The 23,072-nt window shown below is 37.6% G+C and overlaps 1 protein-coding gene across 1 annotated transcript; it reads left to right on the top strand.

The window, feature by feature from the left end:
- The first annotated feature begins 19,546 nt into the window (after positions 1-19,546).
- On the top strand, positions 19,547-20,646 carry LOC129033152 (olfactory receptor 2M3-like). Its single transcript, XM_054481229.1, has one exon. It carries the CDS (start codon positions 19,567-19,569, stop codon positions 20,512-20,514), a length of 948 nt encoding a protein of 315 aa, XP_054337204.1. The 5' UTR covers positions 19,547-19,566; the 3' UTR covers positions 20,515-20,646.
- The last annotated feature ends 2,426 nt before the right edge of the window (positions 20,647-23,072 follow it).

Genomic DNA, 23,072 nt, shown 5'->3' with positions numbered 1-23,072 from the left:
ATTTTAAATTGAAGCTCATAGAATATTTTAAAAATTATAATAGGATTATAAGGCTAACAAATATTTACTAATTGTAAATGCGTTTCCCACATACATAACTTAACTTGCACTACAACACTATGATTCTGATATTTATTCCATGTTGAGTGAGCACTTTGAGGCTCGGTGAGGCAAAACAAACAAGAAAAATGTGTTAGGTCAGAGAGCTGGGAAGGGAAGAACACAACTTAGAAGCCGGTTTTCTTTGAATCAGGCTTTGATTCATGTCACCCAGTCTCTGAACAAGATCCTCATCATTTTGGCCTGGACGTCCCCACAGAATGGAGTGCTATGGCATGCAATGATGGGGACATTTATTTGTGGTAATTTATTTATGTTTATTGGTATGCAATGCAAGTTTAACGAACTAGTGTTCATGCCACATTACAGATCCAGGGGAAAATATAAGCAGATAGTAGTCAACAGATCATTACTTAGAATTTCTTTTTACTTCTTCAAATGGGTTGTCGCTCATTCTGGGAGGCAGATTCCTCAGTCTGCGATGTATCTCACTCATTTTTTCCACTAGTAGGTTTTTCTCCTTGAATTAAAAAAATGTATAATATTTTCTGCTGTGAATATGACCACTAAAATTAATTTTTGTGGTTTGGTTTTGATTTTTTTTGGAGATTCTACTGTTACTTTGATGTTAAACAATCACCAATGCAGTAAATCCTTATTTAGTAGAAAGTATAATATGTCCTAGTATATTCTGCAGAAATTAAACACATTGATCAATCTTTGTACAAAAACAACAAACCACAGTTGTGAAAGGAAAACAGCAAGCTAAAAAAAATAGCCTCCAGAATTTCTGCAAGACAAGGCATTTGGAAAAATTTCTCCAAGCAAAAGTAATTGGAAGGCTGCTGAAGTTCATTCACCTTAATTAACAAGAACCATATCATATAGGAAGGGTTCAATGCATACCTTATTAATTAATTTAAGGTATGTATTAATTAAAACTAATTTAATTTTAATTAATTTAATTAAATAATTGAATTAATTATTTATTAATTAATTTAAGGGATGTATCAAACCCTTCCTATGTGATATGGTTCTTGTTACATCAGGTAAAATGATGGACAAGCAGGTATAGTCTTTTACCCTGTGGAGCCCACATGCTGGTGTGAGCCATAAAAACATTAGTACACACTATCTGGTCAGGCTGGACAGTGATTAATTCAGGCAGAAAAGTAGCAAATTATTTATCACATGGAGTCATCAGGTCCCTCTGACATGATGAAGGGGCTGGCCATGTAAACCTGAAGGATAAAACCCACAAAGCCCTCCAATGACTGAGACAGGAGCACAGCGGAAGGCAGTGAGCAGAGAGGAGCAGGAGAATAGATCAGAGCTTTCTCAGGACCAGGTGAAGGCAAATAATCTGGACTCTATTCTAAATGTAGCAGAAGCCTTGCAGGGAAATATTTTCTCAAATACTAACATCCAGAGCTACTTGGCGAGTCGGTTGGTGTGAACTCTGGGAAAATATCTGAACACGTGGCAAAATGGGCCATATAACAGCCAATACTTCCAAAGAGACACTCTGAGCTTTTAAAGGAGTCATTTGTTTTATTTCAAGGTTTAGTTTGATGCTTGGAGAGATGTTAAACCTTAGGTGGCTCTAAAGAACCATTATTATTTACATCTCTCATTGTTCTCTTGGCATATTTTTCTATGGCATAGGAGGATAACTAGAGTTAATGATAATGTATTGCATATTTCAAAATAGCTAGAAGAGAGGTTTCTGAATGTTCTCATCACAAAGAAATGATGAATGTTTAAGGTGATGAATATGGTAATCATCCTGGTTTGAGCATTACATAGTGTATACGAGCATCCAAACACCACATTGTACTCCACAAATATGTACGAATAACATTTTAAAGTGAATAAATAAAATAAGCTGTTCCTGTCATGAGGCCAAATACTACACTTTTCTGTTATTGTTCTTTCTTGATTCCTCTTCCAATTCCAAGAACAGATCAGTGACACATAATCACAGAGGGAAACAGGAATGGGATCTTATCTTGACACATCTTCATGAAGTGTCCAATGACATTGAGGTTTTGATTTCTTTCAACTAAAAGATCCTAGCCCAAGACAGAAAAATGATGTTGAAAAATTATATTCTGCTACTTCTCCCAAACCAAAACCTATCACAGCAAATCTTAATTTTATTTTGAATTAACAAATATTGTATGTGTTCATGGAATACAATATGATGTTTTAGATATGTTGATAATGTAAAATGATTAAATCAGGCTAATTAAGAAACCCAACACTTCATATATTTATTTTCTTGTGTGGTGAAAACTTTTAAAATCAATTTTAACCAATTTTGCAATATATAACACACTATTATTTATTATAGGCTCCATTCTGTACAATAGATCAGTAATACTTATTCCTCCTGTCTAACTAAAACTTTCTATTCTTTGATCAACATCTATTTTCCCACCCATTCTTATCCCCATACCTCTGGTAACCATCATTCTACTCTCTACTTCTATGAGTTGAACTTTTCTAGATTCCACATGTAGGTGAGATCACTTAGTATTTGTCTTTTTTGAGCCTAGCTTACTGACTTAGTGTTATGTTGTTCAGGTTGATCCATGCTGTCAACAATGAAAATATTCCCCCATTTTTGAGGGCTGAATAGCATCCCATTGTGAACACATACTACATTTTCTTTATCCATTCATCTGAAGATGGATACCTAGGTTCCTTTATAAATTTGTTTTGTCCAAATTCCCCTTTTGTTTTTTTTTTCTATTTTAAGTTCTGGGATACATGTGCAGAACCTGCAGGTTTGTTACATATGTATACATGTGCCATGGTGGTTTGCTGCACCCATTAACCCATTGTCCAGGTTTTAAGCCTCTCATGTATTAGGTACTTCTTCTAATGCTATCCCTCCCCTTGCCACCACTCCCTGGCAGATGCTGGTGTATGATGTTCCCCTCCCTGTGTCTATGTGTTCCCATTGTTCAACTCCCACTTATGAGTGAGAACATGTGGTGTTTGGTTTTCTATTCCAGTGTTAGTTTGCTGAGGATAATGTCTTTCAGCTTCATCCATGTCCCTGAAAAAGACATTAACTCATTCTTTTTAATGGTTGCATAGTATTCCATGATATATATGTGCCACATGTTCTTTATCCAGTCTGTTGGGGCGATCAGACCCAACACCAGGCTGTGGGGGCTATGAAGTCTGGCGGAGTCAAAGGAATGAGACAAGACAAGTTAAGAGCCCATGAAGTGGGACCACAGGGCCAACACTAGTTTGAAGGCCATGAAGACCCAAGCTCTGGAAGCCCACACTATTTATAGGTGATCAAACGAAGAAGCAGGTGGTGAGGATGTGGGGGTTGAAAGAAAGTGGTGTATCAAGTGCATGATCTGCAACTGTGATGGTTTAGCATTTTCTTTGAAGCATATGGAACATGTTCTGCTACTTGAGATAATGGGAAACATGTTCTTCTCTTTGCAGATACAATTGATCTCTGAAACTGGGAATGCTAGAAGCAAGAAGCCAGTAAGTCTAGACACATTCCAGAGGCCACGAGGGGTTTTATGCCCTGAGCTCTGGATTCCATCCAAGCCATGAGGGGTTTTATGCCCTGGGCTCAGATTGTGGTGCAGCAGGGCAAACTTCCACCCTTTGGCACAGAGTTTGGTGTACCAAAGGCCATGAGGGGTTTTAGACCCCAGACCCCGGACATGTTCCAAGACCCTTTTACACTATGTCAGACATGCAAGCCCTGCCTCAGCATTTTTCCCAACACTCAGCTTTTCCCCAACACAGTCTATCACTGATGGGCATTTGGGTTGGTTCCAAGTCTTTCCTGTTGTAAATAGTGCTGCAATAAGCATATGTGTGCATGTGTCTTTATAATAGAATGATTTATAATTCTTTGGGTATATATCCAGGAATGGGATTGCTGGATCAAATGGTATTTCTGGTTCTAAATCCATGAGGAATCACCACACTGTCTTCCACAATGGCTGAATTAATTTAAATTCCCACCAACAGTGAAAAAGTGTTTCTATTTCTCCATATCATCTCCAGCATCTGTTGTTTCCTGACTTCTTAATGATTGCCATTCTAACTGGTGTGAGATGGTAGCTCCTTGTGGTTTTGATTTGCATTTCTCTAGTGACCAATGATGATGAGCTTTTTTTAATATGTTTTTTGGCTGCACAAATGTCTTATTTTGAGAAGTGTCTGTGCATATCCTTTGCCCACTTTTTGATGGGCTCTTTTTTTTTCTTGTAAATTTGTTTAAGTTCATTGTAGATTCTGGATATTAGCCCTTTGTCAGGTGGATAGATTGCAAAACTTTCCTCCCATTCTGTAGGTTGTCTGTTCACTCTGATGTCAGTGTCTTTTGCTGTGCAGAAGCTCTTTAGTTTAGTTAGATCCCATTTGTCAATTTTGGCTTTTGTTGTTATTGCTTTTGGTGTTTTAGTCATGAAGGCTTGCCAATGCCTATGTCCTGGATGGTATTGCCTAGGTTTTCTTCTAGGGTTTTTATGGTTTTGGGTCTTATATTTCACTCATTAATTCATCTTGGGTTAACTTTTGTGTAAAGAGTAGGGAAGGGGTCCAGTTTCAGTTTTCTGCATATGGCTAGACTGTTTTCCCAACACCATTTATTAAATAGAGAATCCTTTCCCCATTGCTTGTTTTGTCTGGTTTGTCAAAGATCAGATGGTTGTAGATGTGTGATGTTGTTTCTGAGGCCTCTGTTCTGTTCCATTGGTCTATATATCTGTTTTGGTACCAGTACCATGCTGTTTCAGTTACTGTAGCCTTGTTGTATAGTTTGAAGTCAAGGTAGCATGATGCTCCAGCTTTGTTCTTTTCGATTAGGATTGTCTTGGCTATACGGGCTCTTTTTTGGTTCCATGTGAAATTTAAAGTAGTTTTTTTCTAATTCTATGAAGAAAGTCAATGGTAGCTTAATGGGAATAGCATTGAATCTATACATTACTTTGAACAGTATGGCAATTTTCATGATATTGATTCTTCCTATCTATGAGCATGGAATGTTTTTCCATTTGTTTGTGTTCTCTCTTATTCCTTGAGCAGTGGTTTGTAGTTCTCCTTGAAGAGGTCCTTCACGTTCCTTGTAAGTTGTATTCCTAGGTATTTTATTCTCTTTGTAGCAATTGTGAATGGCAGTTCACTCATGATTTGGCTCTGTTTGTCTATTATTGGTGTATAGGAATGCTTGTGATTTTTGCACACTGACTTTGTATACTGAGACTTTGCTGAAGTTGTTTATCACCCTAAGGAGTTTTTGGGTGAGATGATGGGGTTTTCTAAATATACAATCATGTCATTTGCAAACAGAGACAGTTTGACTTCCTCTCTTCCTATTTGAATACCCTTTCTTCCTTTCTCTTGCCTAATTGCCTTGATCAGAACCTTTAATACTATGTTGAATAGGAGTGGTGAGAGAGGGCATCCTTTTCTTGTGCCTGTTTTCAAAGGGAATGCTTCCAGCATTTGCCCATTCAGTATGATATTGGCCATGGATTTGTCATAAATAGCTCTTATTATTTTGAGAAATGTTGCAACAATACCTAGCTTATTGAGTGTTTTTAGCATGAAGGGGTGTTGAATTTTCTGCATCTATTGAGATAATTATCTGGTTTTTGTCATTGGTTCTGTTTATATGATAGATTATGATTAATGATTGGTGTATGTTGAACCAGTCTTGCATCTCAGGATGAAGCCAACTTGATTGTGCTGGATACGCTTTTTGATGTGCTGCTGGATTTGGTTTGCCAGTATTTTATTGTGAATTTTCACATCGAGGTTTATCAGGGATATTGGCCTGAAAATTTTTGTTGTTGTTGTGTCTCTGCCAGGTGTTGGTATCAAGATGATGCTGACCCCATAAAATGAGTTAGGAATGAGTCCCTCTTTTTCTATTGTTTGGAATAGTTTCAGAAGGAATGGTACCAGATCCTCTTTGTACCTCTGGTAGAATTCAGTTTTGAATCCGTCTGGTCCTGGGCTTTATTATTATTATTATTATTATTGTTATTATTTGGTTGGTAGGCTATTAATTACTGCCTCAATCAGGACTTGGTGTATTCAGAAACTCATCTTCTTCCTGGTTTAGTCTTGGGAGGGTGTATGTGTCCAGGAATTTATCCATTTCCTCTAGGTTTTCTAGTTTATTTGCACAGAGGTATTTATAGTATTCTCTGATGGCAATTTGTATTTCTGTGGGATCAGAGGTGATATCCCCCTTATCATTTTTTATTGTGTCTGTTTGATTCTTCTCTCTTTTCTTCTTTATTAGCCTGGCTAGTGCTCTATTTTGTTAATCTCCTCAAAAAAACGGCTCCTGTGTTTATTGATTTTTGAAGGGTTTTTCATGTCTCTATCTCCTCCAGTTCTGCTCTGATCTTAGTTATTTCCTGTCTTCTGCTAGCTTTTGAATTTGTTTGCACTTGCTTCTCTAGTTCTTTTAATTGTGATGTTAGTGTATGAATTTTAGATGTTTCTCAGTTTCTGATGTGGGCACTTAGTGCTGTAAATTTCCCTCTAAACACTGCTTCAGCTGTATCCCAGAGATTCTGGTACGTTGTGTCTTTGTTCTCATTGACTTCAAAGAATGTATATATTCCTGCCTTAATTTTGTTCCTTCATTTCTTAACTAATGTAAATAACACTGCAATGAATATAGGAATGCAGATATCTCTTCAATGTACTGATTTTGATTCCTTTGGTTATAGAGATTGTATGGTACTACTGTTCCAGTTTTCTGAGGAATTGCCATATGGTTTAGCTTACATCACAACCAAGAGTGCACAAGGGTCTTTTTTACTCCACCCCTTCATCAACACTTGTTATATTGTATGTTTTTGATAATACCCATTATTACAATTGTGAGACAATATCTCATTGTGGTTTTATGTTTTCCTGATGATCAGTGATGAGAAGCATTTTCTCATATATCTGGTGGTCATTTGTATGTCTTCTTTTGAGAAGTGTCTATTTAAGTACTTTGCCTATTTTTTGATTGGGTTATTTGTTTACTTGCTTTTGAGTTGTTTGAGTTTCTTATATATTTTGGATAACAAACCCCTAAAAAAGTGTAGTTTGCATTTTCTCCCAACCTGTGGGATGTCTCTTCACTATATTGTGTCTTTGCTATGTGAAGCTTTTTAGTTTGAAACAATTCTTTTTTTTTCTTTTTTTGCTTTGTCACCTGTGCTTTAGGTGCCATATGCAAGAAATTGTTGTCCAAACCAATGCTGTGGAGCAGCTCCCCTATGTGTGTTTTCTTCTAGAGGTTTTACAGTTTCAGGTCTTACACTCAAGTTTTAAATCCATATTGAGCTGATTTTTGTATATGGTATGAAATAAGGATCCAATTCTATATTTCTGCACATGGATATATAATTTTCCCAACAACATTTGTTGAAGAGAGTGTTCTTTTTCCATTGTGTTTTTGGCACCTTTGTCAAAAATCAAGTGTTCACAAGTGTGTGGGTTTTTACAATACATTATAACATACATGTCAGACCTTTCATAATAGGTCCTGGGCCAAAGTGACCATTATTCTCTGAATGAGAAGTCCACTCATTCAAAGCACATAGAAATGGGCCCATTCAGCATAATTATTCCTCACATAAGGTTTAGCAAAGAGTGTTCTAGCTCCCTGAAGAATTATTGATTTTCACAGCCATATCTCACACATTCTGTTTGCTAAGATTTTTGTTTTATTGTCACCTTGTTGAAGAGATATTCTTAGGCTAACTACTTAAAGAAGCAATCACTCCTCAAACCCTTATTCTATAACTTTTTTAACTGCATTAATTTTCCACAAGGCACATTATCTCTCCAAACCACAGTATTTGTTAATCCACTTTATTGTCTATTTTTACCATAACATTTATTCATAGTTTATTTCACCAGTGCTTGCATCTGGCAAATAGTACAAACTTAATAAAACTGTTAATGAATCACATCATTCTGATCTAAGGAATTAACTAATGAATGGGCATATAGCCCATTTGGCTAATAGCTATAATCATCAGGGTTTCTGACATTGGGAAATACATATGGTGACTGCCAGGTTGCTGAGAAGGGAAAAACATAAGCAAGAGCTTTTCTAATAATTAAGCTGAAAAGAGATAATCAGAGTTAAGACACACATATATTTATGTACATGAAGCAAAGATTTAGGCCGAGCACCATGTGTCACATCTGTTACCCCAGCAATTTGGGAGGCAAAGGTGGGTGGATCACTTGAGTCCAGGAGTCTGAGACCAGCCTGGGCAACCTGGCAAGACATGGTATGTTAGTTTCTCCTCACACTGCTATAAAGAACTTTCCTGAGACTGGGTAATTTATAAAGGAAGAAGATTTAATTGACTCACAGTTCCTTATGCCAACAGAAGGAGAAGGGGAAGCAAGCACCTTCTTTACAAAGCAGCAGGAGAGAGAGGGTGAAGGCGAAAGAGACCATTATAAAACCATGAGACCTCATGAGAACTCACTATCATGAGAGCAACATGGGGGAAACTGCCCTATGATCCAATTACTTCCCATTAGATCTCTCCCTCAACACCTGGGGATTACAATTCGAGATGAGATTTGGGTGGGGACAGAAAGCCAAGCCATATAAAATAGTCTGTACAAAAAAAAAAAAAAATAGCCACGCATGGTGGCACACGCCCATAGTCCCAACTACTCAGGAGGCAGAGATTAGAGGATCAGCTGAGCTTGGGAGGTTGAAGCTGCAATGAACCATGTTGGATACAGTGAGTTCCTCTTCAAAGGTTCCGCTTGTTCAACTCCCTCCCTTTGTCCTCTATCTTCAAAGCCTAACTTCCTTGCCTGCTTGACCCTAGTTACGGTAAACAACCTTCCAGCCATTCCCAATCTGTAATCCACTTCCATTCCCAATCTTTAACCCATATCCATTCCCAATCTGTAACAACCCACATCTGTTCCTTATTTGGCACCCTTAGTTCTGAAAGTGCCCTTCCCGCTGCTGTAGCTACCCCCTCTGCTCCATAGGAAGTAGCCAATTGGGATCAGCTTAGATTGTGCTGTCTGACCGCAGCCAATGGGAACTGGACACAGTAGCAGGGACTGACTGCATTAGGAATAAAAACCCCTTCCCTCCTTTTTCTGTGTGCTCTTACGGTGACCAGAAGAGCAAGCAGTACCCTTCTGCAGAAGTAAATTTGCCCTTGCTGAGAAATCCTTTATTTGAGTGCTCCTTTTCTTTGCACCTCCGAGCTCTTCTTTCCAACAATTTGGGGGTTTGTCCCGGATTCCCATTCTCCTCCGGGAAAGGGTTTCTGATCCCTTCTCATGAAAAGATGTGCCCCACTGTCTTGTTGTGATGGCCTCAGGGTAAGGAATCGGGACTCACTCAGTGTGACGAATAAACCTGGACTCTCAGCAACGCGGGCATAGAGTATCTTTACACACCATGGTGACCATGTAACTCTGTGCACAGTTCAAGGTAAGAAACGTCGCGGGGGTGACAAACAAATATAGATAATATATCTATTTTATATATTCTATATATAAAGAAATAGATAATTTTGGACTTGCAAATATTCTAGTCAGAATATCACAGGGCAAACCCCAAAATTGGAGCTCAGCTCGGGAGGCCACATGGTTCCTTGCCCTCATGGAGGAAAGAATTCAAGAGCAAGCCAGCAGAGTAAAGTGAAATCAAGTTTATTGAAAAGCAAAGGAATAAAAGGGTGACTACCCCACAGGCAGAGTAGCAGCATGAGTTTATCACATAGTTGTGGTTATTATTTTTTGATTATATGCTAAACAGGGAGTGAATTATTCATGAGTATTCTGGGATGGTGTGGGGAGTTCTAGGAACTGAGGGGTCTTCACCCTTTCAGACAATATAGGGTAACTTCTGGACATTGTCATGGCCTTTTTAAACTGTCATGAGGCTGGTGGGAGTTTCCTTTGGTATGCTAATGTATTCTAATTATAATGAGCAGTGAGGACCACTGGAGGTAGCTTTTATTGCCATGTTGGTTTTAGAAGGTTGTGGCCAGCTTATTTACCACATCCTGTTTTATCAGTGCAGTCTATGTTACTTGTATCTTGTGAAACAAGTCCTGCCGAATTCTTATCTCAGGAATATTCAAGGGCATTTTGAAAAATATACATGCTTGGATTGCAACTCCAGATTTCAGATTTTTAGCATAACTGAGATATGCCTTTTTCTTATGTCTATGTTTTAGTTCATTTTTGCATAGTTATAAGTAATTAATATATGGCAATAGCATTAGCATAAAATTAGAAAAACATTTATAATGTGGGATGATTTTATTTCCAACCCCCATTCTTCAAATATGTACTCTGTCCTCTCTCTCGTATAAAAGGAGTTTTCAGTTCATTGTGTATCATTCCACAGATAGGTACATATATGATCATATATTATTTTTATTAATTGCTATACTGCATCTTACTTTTAAAAATGTTATGGTGAAATGCAAAACACATACACACACAAAGCCATAGGCAAGATAACCACGAGGAAACAAGCTATTATAAATTGAACACCTGTGTAACCACTTGCCAGTTCAAGATACAGAACAATGTCAGCACTCCCAGAAGCCCTTTGCATTCTCATTTCCAAACAAAAAGTCCTCCTTCCACATATATGTAATTACTAAAATATCTAGTAGTAATATTGTTCATACTTTCATTTATTTTTAAGTTCTAAAGAAACCTGTAAACATCATACATTAATTTTAATCTGCTTATTCTACTGAGTTTGATCTCTGGTGAGTTTTACATTAGTGGGACACATTTATGGCTCTCTTTCATTTTTATTGTAATAAAAACATTTCATGTTATCTTCTCATTGCAATACATTTAGCCATTTCAGGGTTGATGGGTACCTATATGGATTCTATCACATCTGATGCTGTAACACAGATTGCTGTAGAAATCTTCTGGTTGTTCTGTGCAAGAGCTCTAATTGATTATATACCCAGGAACTGCTGGGTTACAGCACTAGTAAATTTCCAAATTTAATAGAAAATATCACACTACTTCCAAACAGTATGAAATTTGCACTCTATAGGAAGACATTGGAAGTCATACTAATCAAATTTATCATCCAGACAATTTTTGTGTGTATTTCTTTTATTTTTAAAGTTTCATAATTCAGATACATGTAGTAATGTTGAATAGTGCTATTACTTTTCATCTCTCTTGTTTTTACAGTAAGGTTTAATAGTCTGTTTTATATTAACATATCATTCATTAACCCATTCTACTCTAGGAATTTTCAGTTTCTGACTATATTGAATAATGCTGCTATGAATTTTCTTTTCTATGTCTTTGGTACATGTGCTTAAACTTTCTCTTTTTGATAAGTTTATACATATATGTATACATATGTATATGTGTAGCTGTATACTTACATAAGCATATATGTTACATATAAGCATATATAATATATAATATATAGAAGTATATATGTATATATACTTATTTAAGTATATACAGAAGTTATATATATGTTTTATATATGATATACATAAGTATATACACATAAAAAGGTTAGTAGATAAGTATATTTAACATATATAAGTATATTTAAAAGATATATACTTATAAGTATATATCATTCATATATACTTAAATAAGTGTACATAAATATATGTTTACATATATTTATACTATATGTAAGTATATTTAAGTATTATATATGTACATATATGTACATAATTCATATAATTTAAATTACTTACTGTGTGTAGATATATAATTGATCTATCCATTAGGTAATTCTTCCAAAAAGTTATACAAATTTGCATCCCAGTAATAATATGTGAGAATGTGTTTGCCATTTTGTACCAAAAAACACATGTGCCCTAAAACATTTTGACAGTTTGCAAACATATAACTGAATATTTATTTCTAAGTGCCATTTACATTTTCATAAATGAGACAACATCTTTTTCTAATTTTTAGAGCTATTTGTGTTATATTTTCTGGGAAATGTTGCCTATTTTACTATTGAGTTATTGTTTTTTTTTTATATATATATATTGATGTTTGGAACTCTTTATATTTCCAGTATAAATCTGTGTCTGTGTCTGTGCAATATAATTCAATATTGTTTTAAGTTTCATGTATCTTTTGTTTTTCTTTATAATGATCACTACAATCAAGAATTGTTTAGATGTAGTCAAATTTATAAATAAATATTTTTTCAGTGATAGATTTTGTATCATATTTTTAAAGGTTTTTGAGTTCCAGGATTTTTAATTTTTTCTAATTTTTTTGAAAAGGTCTTTTAATTAACAAGTCTAATGCCTATTTGGAGTTTATTTTCTTATAAAAATGTAAGCATTAACCTCATTTTGGTTGTTGTTGTTACTGGTTAACTGGTTGTCCCAACATGGTTAACTGAACAAGTTCTCTTCTCTGGCAGTTTCAAATGCTAGTAAACGGTATATAATTTTAATTTTTATTACTGTATAATATATTTTAATATATTAGTTTTTCAATTCAGTAATAGTCTAACTTTTTTTGCAGGACTTTTCTGACAATTTTTGCATGTTAATTATGCATGTGATGAACTTTAGAAACAGCTTGACTACTTCTTGAAGTTATATATTCATATATTATTGTAATCAGATTAAATTTTTAAACTAATTTTAATTTTAAAATCAAATTTATTCATATGCGCTATGTTAATACATACAATTGAAGAAAAAATTATGCCTCATTAAATACCACACATATCCACGCAGTCAGTCCCTGCTACTGTGTGTGGTTCCCATTGGCTGGAGTCGGACAGCACAATCTAAGCTGATCCCGATTGGCTACTTCAAATGGAGCAGGGGTGGGGGCTACAGCAGCTGCAGGAAGAGCAGTTTCCGAACTAAGGGTGCCAAATAAGGAACAGATGTGGGTTGTTACAGATTGGGAATGGATGTGGGTTACAGATTGAGAACAGATGTGTGTTACAGATTGGGAACGGCTGGAAGGTTGTTTACCCTAACTAGGGGCGAGAAGGCAAGGAAGTTAGGTATTGAATACAGTGGGCAAAGAAATAGGGAGTTGAACGAGCAGAACCTTTGAAGAGAAACTCACTGTGTCCAACAATTTCCCCCTCTTTCTTTTTATAATTCTTCCTCTTCAGACTTTTTAGCATGTTTTGACTCTGCTGTTCTGCTTGGTTTTCTTAAAGTAGGAGCTTATCTGAATAAGACGGGGGAGAATTAAAGGTTTTGGTGAGAGCTGTTTCTATAGTCTCTGCACTAATCCATGAATACAAGGTATAATGCAGCATCCTACAAGAATAACCTGTAACAACTGCAAGAGGTAAGGCCTTAAGGTCTTTTTAATTGTTCCATCAGGGGCTGTGTTATTAGGGATGGAATAAGGACAGACTGGTTGCTAAGATCTTGGAAGGGCTTAAGCTCCCTGCATCCCGTTAGGTCTCCAGCGAAGGCTAAATTTTCCCACTGCCGTGAGAAACATGAGGTAAAATTGGCATCAGGAGACGGAGGCTGGATGGCCCTCGGGGGCTGACCTGAAGGGTGTCAGACTTCAGGGAACAGCAGAGAGAGAGCGAGCTCAGCAGAATTCATTACCCCAGGCTGTGGGGTCTTGGAAGAGAGCTACCATACAGCTCATGCCGGGTCGGCTGGAAGACCATCCGAGTGGTCACTGGGTATGGAAGGGATAAAGGAGATATAAGAGGGTTCAATTTTTCTTAGCTTTAGTTTGGTAGGACTCTCCCCCAGAACAATGGTCCATGGCTCTGGAGGTGGTGATGCCTTTTTGACTCGGGTATGATAAGTCCATCCTCTTTATGCTGCGGTCTGGGTGGTTAGGAGTACTAGGTAGGGTCCTTCCCAAGCCAGTTTGAGTTTTCCTTCTTTGCAACTTTTGATGAGGATGTTACCCCCAGGCTGATGCTGGTGTGCTGGGAACTCTAGGGGTAGTGTCTGTGCTAAAAGACCTTTAGTTCTGAGGGAAGAGAAAGTGGTAGACCAAGTATGAGTGTCAGCAGTAGATTGTAAATGGGGCAACCTATATAGCATCTCATAAGGAGCTAAACCAACATATTTCTGAGGGGCAGTTTGGATTCTTAACAAGGTAATGGGAAGGCATTTAGTCCATGGCAACCGTGTGTCTAAGACTAATTTGGTCAAGTGGCTCTTCAAAGTTTGGTTCATTTTCTCCATTCTTCCTGATGAAGGTGGGTGCCAGGGAGTATGGTATTCCCATGTTATGTCTAGTGTTTGGGTTAATTTCTTAATGACATGCACAGTGAAATGAGTCCCATTATCTGAATCAATATTTTCTATTCGTCCAAATTTTTCCAAAGGTGTGAGCTACCCCGAAGGCATACTTGGAATCAGTATAAATAGCCCCTTCCTGGTTTTACAAGTGTTTCAAAGCCTGATTTAATGCAAATGATTCACAAGTTTGGGCAGACCAATTATTAGGCATTCTTCCTGACTCTATTTCTGGGAGAGCTTCCCTATCAACTACTGAATAACCTTTGTGTTTTTTCCCTTCAATTACCTGGGAAGAGCCATCTGAAATAAGTGCTGCCCTGTTTTGAAAGGGGTCTGTATTAAATCGGACCTTACTTTTGTGTGATAATCAATTAAATCTAAGCACTGATGCTCAGGTCCTTTTAGATTTGGATTCCCTGTTAGGAAACCTGCTGGGTTAAGTGAATTATCAGTGGTTAGGGTTAAATCATCCCTTTCTAATAGGATAGCTTCATACTTTAAAATCCTTGAGCCACTGATACTTTTAAATCAGTGAGCCATCTTCCTGCTTTCTGGTTTCAAATAGTTCTAACTTGATGGGATATGCTTACAACCAAATTTCCCCAAAGGTTAGCTGTCTGCTTTCTTCAGTTAACAAGGTTGTGGCTGCAATAGTTGGAACACATTCGGGCTATCCACAGGTTACGGGGTCTGAAACCTTTGATAGGAAGGCTACAGGTTGCCGGTGGCCCTCATGTTCTTGGGTAAGTACCCCTAAAGTTACCCCCTTGTTTACATTATCTTGTACCCCAGTCTGGAGTGCAATGGCGTGATCTTGGCTCACTGCAACCCCCACCTCCTGGGTTCAAGCGATTCTGCTGTCTCAGCCTCCCTAGTAGCTGGGATTACAGGAGCGTACCACCATGCCCAGCTAATTTTTTGTATTATTTAAGTAGAGATGGGGTTTCACCATGTTGGCCAGGCTGGTTTCAAACTCCTGACCTCAGTTGATCCACCTGCCTTGGCCTCCCAAAGTGTTGGGATTACAGGCATAAGCCACCATGCCCAGCCAACTTTGGGTCTTATTCTTAAAAATAAAATACATATATTATTTAGATATTTTATTTTATTTTATTTTATTATTATTATACTTTAAGTTTTAGGGACATGTGCACAATGTGCAGGTTAGTTACATATGTGTACATGTGCCATGCTGGTGTGCTGCACCCATTAACTCATTACTTAGCATTAGGTATATCTCCTAATGCTATCCCTCCCCCCCTCCTTCCACCCCCACAACAGTCCCCAGAGTGTAATGTTCCCCTTCCTGTGTCCATGTGTTCTAGTTGTTCAAATCCCACCTATGAGTGAGAACATGTGGTGTGTGGTTTTTTGTCCTTGCGATAGTTTACTGAGAATGATGATTTCCAGTTTCATCCATGTCCCTACAAAGGACATGAACTCATCCTTTTTTATGGCTGCATAGTATTCCATGGTGTATATGTGCCACATTTTCTTAATCCAGTCTATCATTGTTGAACATTTGGGTTGGTTCCAAGTCTTTGCTATTGTGAATAGTGCCACAATAAACATACATGTGAATGTGTCTTTATAGCAGCATGAGTTATAGTCCTTTGGGTATATACCCAGTAATGGGATGGCTGGGTCAAATGGTATTTCTAGTTCTAGATCCCTGAGGAATCGCCACACTGACTTCCACAAGGGTTGAACTAGTTTACAGTCCCACCAACAGTGTAAAAGTGTTCCTATTTCTCCACATCCTCTCCAGCACCTGTTGTTTCCTGACTTTTTAATGATTGCCATTCTAACTGGTGTGAGATGGTATGTCATTGTGGTTTTGATTTGCATTTCTCTGATGGCCAGTGATGATGAGCCTTTTTTCATGTGTTTTTTGGCTGCATAAATGTCTTCTTTTGAGAAGTGTCTGTTCATATCCTTTGCCCACTTTTTGATGGGGTTGTTTGTTTTTTTCTTGTAAATTTGTTTGAGTTCATTGTAGATTCTGGATATTAGGCCTTTGTCAGATGAGTAGGTTGCGAAAATTTTCTCCCATTCTGTAGGTTGCCTGTTCACTCTGATGGTAGTTTCTTTTGCTGTGCAGAAGCTCTTTAGTTTAATTAGATCCCATTTGTCAATTTTGGCTTTATTGCCATTGCTTTTGGTGTTTTAGACATGAAGTCCTTGCCCATGCCTATGTCCTGAATGATAATGCCTAGGTTTTCTTCTAGGGTTTTTATGGTTTTAGGTCTAATGTTTAAGTCTTTAAACCACCTTGAATTAATTTTTTATAAGGTGTAAGGAAGGGATCCAGTTTCAGCTTTCTACATATGGCTAGCCAGTTTTCCCAGCACCATTTATTAAATAGGGAATCCTTTCCCCATTGCTTGTTTTTCTCAGGTATGTCAAAGATCAGATAGTTGTAGATATGCGGCGTTATTTCTGAGGGCTCTGTTCTGTTCCATTGATCTATATCTCTGTTTTGGTACCAGTACCATGCTGTTTTGGTTACTGTAGCCTTGTAGTATAGTTTGAAGTCAGGTAGCGTGATGCCTCCAGCTTTGTTCTTTTGGCTTAGGATTGACTTGGCCATGCGGGCTCTTTTTTGGTTCCATATGAACTTTAAAGTAGTTTTTTCCAATTCTGTGAAGAAAGTCATTGGCAGCTTGATGGAGATGGCATTGAATATATAAATTACCTGGGGCAGTATGGCCATTTTCACGATATTGATTCTTCCTACCCATGAGCATGGAATGTTCTTCCATTTCTTTGTATCCTCTTTTATTTCATTGAGCAGTGGTTTGTAGTTCTCCTTGAAGAGGTCCTTCACATCCCTTGTAAGTTGGATTCCTAGGTATTTTATTCTCTTTGAAGCAATTGTGAATGGGAGTTCACTCATGATTTGGCTCTTTGTTTGTCTGTTATTGGTGTATAAGAATGCTTGTGATTTTTGTACATTGATTTTGTATCCTGAGACTTTGCTGAAGTTGCTTATCAGCTTAAGGAGACTTTGGGCTGAGACAATGGGGTTTTCTAGATATACAATCATGTCATCTGCAAACAGGGACAATTTGACTTCCTGTTTTCCTAATTGAATACCCTTTATTTCCTTCTCCTGCCTAATTGCCCTGGCCAGAACTTCCAACACTATGCTGAATAGGAGTGGTGAGAGAGGGCATCCCTGTCTTGTGCTAGTTTTCAAAGGGAATGCTTCCAGTTTTTGCCCATTCAGTATGATATTGGCTGTGGGTTTGTCATAGATAGCTCTTATTATTTTGAGATATGTCCCATCAATACCTAATTGATTGAGAGTTTTTAGCATGAAGAGTTGTTGAATGTTGTCAAAGGCCTTTTCTGCATCTATTGAGATAATCATGTGGTTTTTGTCTTTGGTTCGTTTTCTATGCTGGATTACATTTATTGATTTGCATATATTGAACCAGCCTTGCATCCCAGGGATGAAGCCCACTTGATCATGGTGGATAAGCTTTTTGATGTGCTGCTGTATTTGGTTTGCCAGTATTTTATTGAGGATTTTTGCATCAATGTTCATCAAGGATATTGGTCTAAAATTCTCTTTTTTTGTTGTGTCTCTGCCCGGCTTTGGTATCAGGATGATGTGGGCCTCATAAAAGGAGTTAGGGAGGATTCCCTCTTTTTCTATTGATTGGAATAGTTTCAGAAGGAATGGTACTAGTTCCTCCTTGTACCTCTGGTAGAATTCGGCTGTGAATCCATCTGGTCCTGGACTCTTTTTGGTTGGTAAGCTATTGATTATTGCCACAATTTCAGAGCCTGTTATTGGTCTATTCAGAGAGTCAACTTCTTCCTGGTTTAGTCTTGGGAGGGTGTGTGTGTCGAGGAATTTATCCATTTCTTCTAGATTTTCTAGTCTATTTGCGTAGAGGTGTTTGTAGTATTCTGTGATGGTACTTTGTATTTCTGTGGGATCGGTGGTGATATCCCCTTTATGATTTTTTATTGCATCTATTTGATTCTTCTCTCTTTTTTTCTTTATTAGTCTTGCTAGCAGTCTATCAATTTTGTTGATCCTTTCAGAAAACCAGCTCCTGGATTCATTAATTTTTTGAAGGGTTTTTTGTGTCTCTATTTCCTTCAGTTCTGCTCTGATTTTAGTTATTTCTTGCCTTCTGCTAGCTTTTGAATGTGTTTGCTCTTGCTTTTCTAGTTCTTTTCATTGTGATGTTAGGGTGTCAATTTTGGATCTTTCCTGCTTTCTCTTGTGGGCATTTAGTGCTATAAATTTCCCTCTACACACTGCTTTGAATGTGTCCCAGAGATTCTGGTATGTTGTGTCTTTGTTCTCGTTGGTTTGAAAGAACATCTTTATTTCTGCCTTCATTTCGTTATGTACCCAGTAGTCATTCAGGAGTAGGTTGTTCAGTTTCCATGTAGTTGAGTGGTTTTGAGTGAGTTTCTTAATCCTGAGTTCTAGTTTGATTGCACTGTGGTCTGTGAGACAGTTTTTTATAATTTCTGTTCTTTTACATTCGCTGAGGAGAGCTTTACTTCCAACTATGTGGTCAATTTTGGAATAGGTGTGGTGTGGTGCTGAAAAAAATGTATATTCTGTTGATTTAGAGCGGAGAGTTCTGTAGATGTCTATTAGGTCTGCTTGGTGCAGAGCTGAGTTCAATTCCTGGGTATCCTTGTTGACTTTCTGTCTCGTTGATCTGTGTAATGTTGACAGTCGGATGTTAAAGTCTCCCATTATTAATGTGTGGGAGTCTAAGTCTCTTTGTAGGTCACTCAGGACTTGCTTTATGAATGTGGGTGCTCCTGTATTGGGTGCTTGCGCATGGTGCGCTGCACCCACTGTCCTGCACCCACTGTCTAGCACTCCCTAGTGAGATGAACCCGGTACCTCAGATGGAAATGCAGAAATCACCTGTCTTCTGCGTCACTCACGCTAGGAGCTGTAGACTGGAGCTGTTCCTATTCGGCCATCTTGGCTGCCACCCAATCGATTGCCCTAATTTTTAATAGATAAAAAGGATGCTCAGAAGAAAATCTTAGCTCCATAATTTTATAAGTGAGACAGTGCTGAAAGAACATATTTCTTTATGATTCTATAATCCTTAACCTTTGAGTTTCCTACTTCTAGTCATGCTGTATTGATCACTGAACTACAGAATTTACCACAATCACGTGCTTTATAAGGCACTTAGTAAAGTTTTGCAAAATTAATGAACTTGTTTTGTGGTGCTAGTTAAAAAGCATATTCATCATGGCATGGGAGAATCAGACCTTCAACTCTGGCTTCATCCTCCTGGGAATCCTCAATCACAGCCCCACCCACACCTTCCTCTTCTTTCTGGTCCTGGCCATCTTTTCAGTGGCCTTCATGGGAAACTCCATCATGGTTCTCCTCATCTACCTGGACACCCAGCTCCACACCCCCATGTACTTCCTCCTCAGTCAACTGTCCCTCATGGACCTCATGCTCATCTGCACCACCATACCCAAGATGGCCTTCAACTACTTGTCTGGCAGCAAGTCCATTTCTACGGCTGGCTGTGCCACACAAATTTTCTTCTATGTATCAGTGCTTGGCTCCAAATGCTTTCTGTTGGCTGTTATGGCTTATGACCGCTATATTGCCATTTGCCACCCTCTAAGATACACCAATCTCATGAGACCCAAAATTTGTGGACTTATGATTGCCTTATCCTGGATCCTGGGCTCTACAGATGGAATCATTGATGCTGTAGCCACATTTTCCTTCTCCTACTGTGGGTCTCGGGAAATATCCCACTTCTTCTGTGAGTTCCCTTCCATACCAATCCTCTCATGCAATGACACATCAATATTTGAAAAGGTTCTTTTCATCTGCTGTATAGTAATGCTTGTTTTCCCCATTGCAATCATCATTGCTTATGCTCAAGTTATTCTGGCTGTCATTCACATGGGATCTGGAGAGGGTCGTCGGATAGCTTTCATGACCTGTTCCTCTCACCTCATGGTGGTGGGAATGTACGATGCAGCAGCTTTGTTCATGTACATATGGCCCACATCTGATCACTCTCCAACGCAGGACAAGATGGTGTCTGTATTCTACACCATCCTCACTCCCATGCTGAATTCCTTCATCTACAGCCTCCGCAACAAGGAAGTGACCAGAGCATTCATGAAGATCTTAGGAAAGGGCAAGTCTGGAGAGAGAGTTACCTCATAAACTTTATGTTTTGATGTCTGCTAAATTATTCTTTCTAATATCCTTCTTTTTCTATAAAGTCCTAAAAATATCATTGATTGTGTTCATTGCTCAACATATTTATGGGCAGGTATATAATTTATTTCAGATAAACTATTTTAGATATGTTTATATTCAATTCAGTTGTGACTACAATATAAGGCATTTTAAATAAAGACATTAAATATTTTTTTAACTTTTTAATTATCTTTTTGGGAAACAAGTGTGTTGGGTTACATTAATAAGTTCTTTAGTGGTGATTTCTGAGATGTTGGTGCAGCCATCAACCAAGTAGTGTTCGTTGTACCCAATATATAGTCTTTTTCCCTCTCCAGTCCCCAATATTTACTCCAAGTCCCCAAAGTCCAGTGTATCATTCTTATGCCTGGATGTCTCATAACTTAGCTGGCACATATGAGTGAGAACATATGATGTTTGGTTTTTGATTCCTGAGTGACTTCACTTTGTATAATAGTCTCCAATTCCAACCAGGTTGCTGCAAATGCTATCGATTCATTCCTTTTTATGGCTGAGTAGTATTCCATGGTATATATATATATATATATATATATATATACCAACTTTTATTTATCCACTCATTGAGTGATGGTCATTTAGGCTGCTTCCATGTTGCACTGCAATTGCAAATTGTGTTGCTATTAACATGCAACATGTAAGTATCTTTTTCGTATAATGACTTCTTCTCTTCTGAATACTAACCTTGTAGTGGTATTGCTGGATCAAATAGTAAATCTACTTTTAGTTGTTTAAGGAATCTTCACACTTTTCCTAGTCTTGTAATAGTTCACATTCCCATCAACTGTGTAAAAGGGTTTCCTTTTCACTACATCCATGCCAACATCTATTATTGTTTGATTTTCTGATTATGGCCATTCTTGCAAGAGTGAAGTTGTATTGCACTGTGGTTTTGATTTGCATTTCTCTGATAATTAGTGATGTTCAGCATTTTTCCATATGCTTATTGGCCATTTGTATATCTTGTTGAGAACTGTCTGTTCAAGTCCCTTAGCCCAATCCCAGTTTGATGGGATTGTTTGTTTTCTTCTTGCTGTTTTGTTTGAGTTCTTTTTAGATTCTGGATATTATTCGATTGTCACGTGCATAGACTGTGAAGATTTTCTCCCATTCTCTGGTTTGTCTGTTAACTCTGTTGATTATTTCTTTTGCTGTGCAGAAGTTTTTTAGTTTAGTCTTATTTTTTATCCCCATTTTTTTTTTTTTTTGCATTTTCTTTTGGGTTCTTGGTCATGAAGTCTTTGCCTAAGCAAGTGTCTAGAAGGGTGTTTCCAATGTTATCTTGTAGAATCTTTATGGTTTCAGGTTTTAGATGTAAGGCTTTGATCCACCTTGAGTTTATTTTTGTATAAGGTGAGAGATGAGGATTCAGTTTCATTCTCCTACATGTGGCTTGCCAATTATGCCAGCACCATTTGTTGAATAGGTTGTCCTTTCTCCAGTTTATGTTTTTGTTTGCTGTGTGGAAAGCCAGTTAGCTGTAAGCATTTGACATTATTTCTGGGTTTTCTATTCTGTTCCATTAGTCTATGTGCCTATTTTTATACCACTACCCTGCTGTTTTCATGATTATGGCTTTATAGCACAGTCTGAAGTTGGGCAATGTGATATTTCCACATTTGTTATTGTTTAGTTTTGCTTTGGTTATGCAGGCTCCATTTTGATTCCATATGAATTTTATGACTTTTTTTCTAGTTTTGCAAAGAATGATGGTGGCATTTTGATGGGAATTGTATTGAATTTGTAGATTGCCTTTGGCAGTATGGTCAAATACTGAATAGGAGTGGTGAGAGTGGACATGGACATCGTTGGCTTATTCTATTTCTTAGGGGAAATGCTTTCAACTTTTCTCCATTCAGATTATTATTGGCTGTGGATTTGTCACAATTGGCTTTGCTTATCTTACGGTATGTCCCTTCTACACCAATTTTGCTGAGGATTTTAATCGTAAAGACATGCTGGATTTTGTCAAATGCTTTTTCTTGTCTATCATGATGATCATGTGATTTTTCTGTTTAATTTTGTTTATGTGGGATATATCATATTCATTGACTTATGTATGTTAAACCATCCCTGCATCCCCAGTATAAAACCCACTTGTACGTGGTGGATTATCTTTTGATATGCTGTTGGATTTGGTTTGCTAGTATTTTTTTGATGAATTTTTCATCTGTGTTCATCAGGAATATTGGTCTGTAGTTTTATTTTTGTTATGTCCTTGTCTGCTTTTGGTATTAGGGTGATAGTGGCTTCATAGAATGATTTAGGGAAAATTCCCTCTTTATCTTTTGGAATAGTGTTAATAGGATTGGCACTAATTGTTCTTTGAATGTCTGATAGAATTCAACTGTGACCCTGTCTGGTCCTGGCCTTTTTTGTGTTACATTTTTTTTTATTACCATTTCAATCTCGCTGCTTATTTTTGGTCTGTTGAGAGATTTTATAACTTCCTCATTTAATCTTGGAGTTTTATACATTTCCAGAAATTTATCCATCTTCTCTAG

Source organism: Pongo pygmaeus, chromosome 1 (genome assembly GCF_028885625.2).
Source record: "Pongo pygmaeus isolate AG05252 chromosome 1, NHGRI_mPonPyg2-v2.0_pri, whole genome shotgun sequence".
Taxonomy (NCBI): Eukaryota; Metazoa; Chordata; class Mammalia; order Primates; family Hominidae; genus Pongo; species Pongo pygmaeus.
Note: the sequence above shows the minus strand (reverse complement) of the source record. Positions and strands in the feature narration are given on the sequence as shown.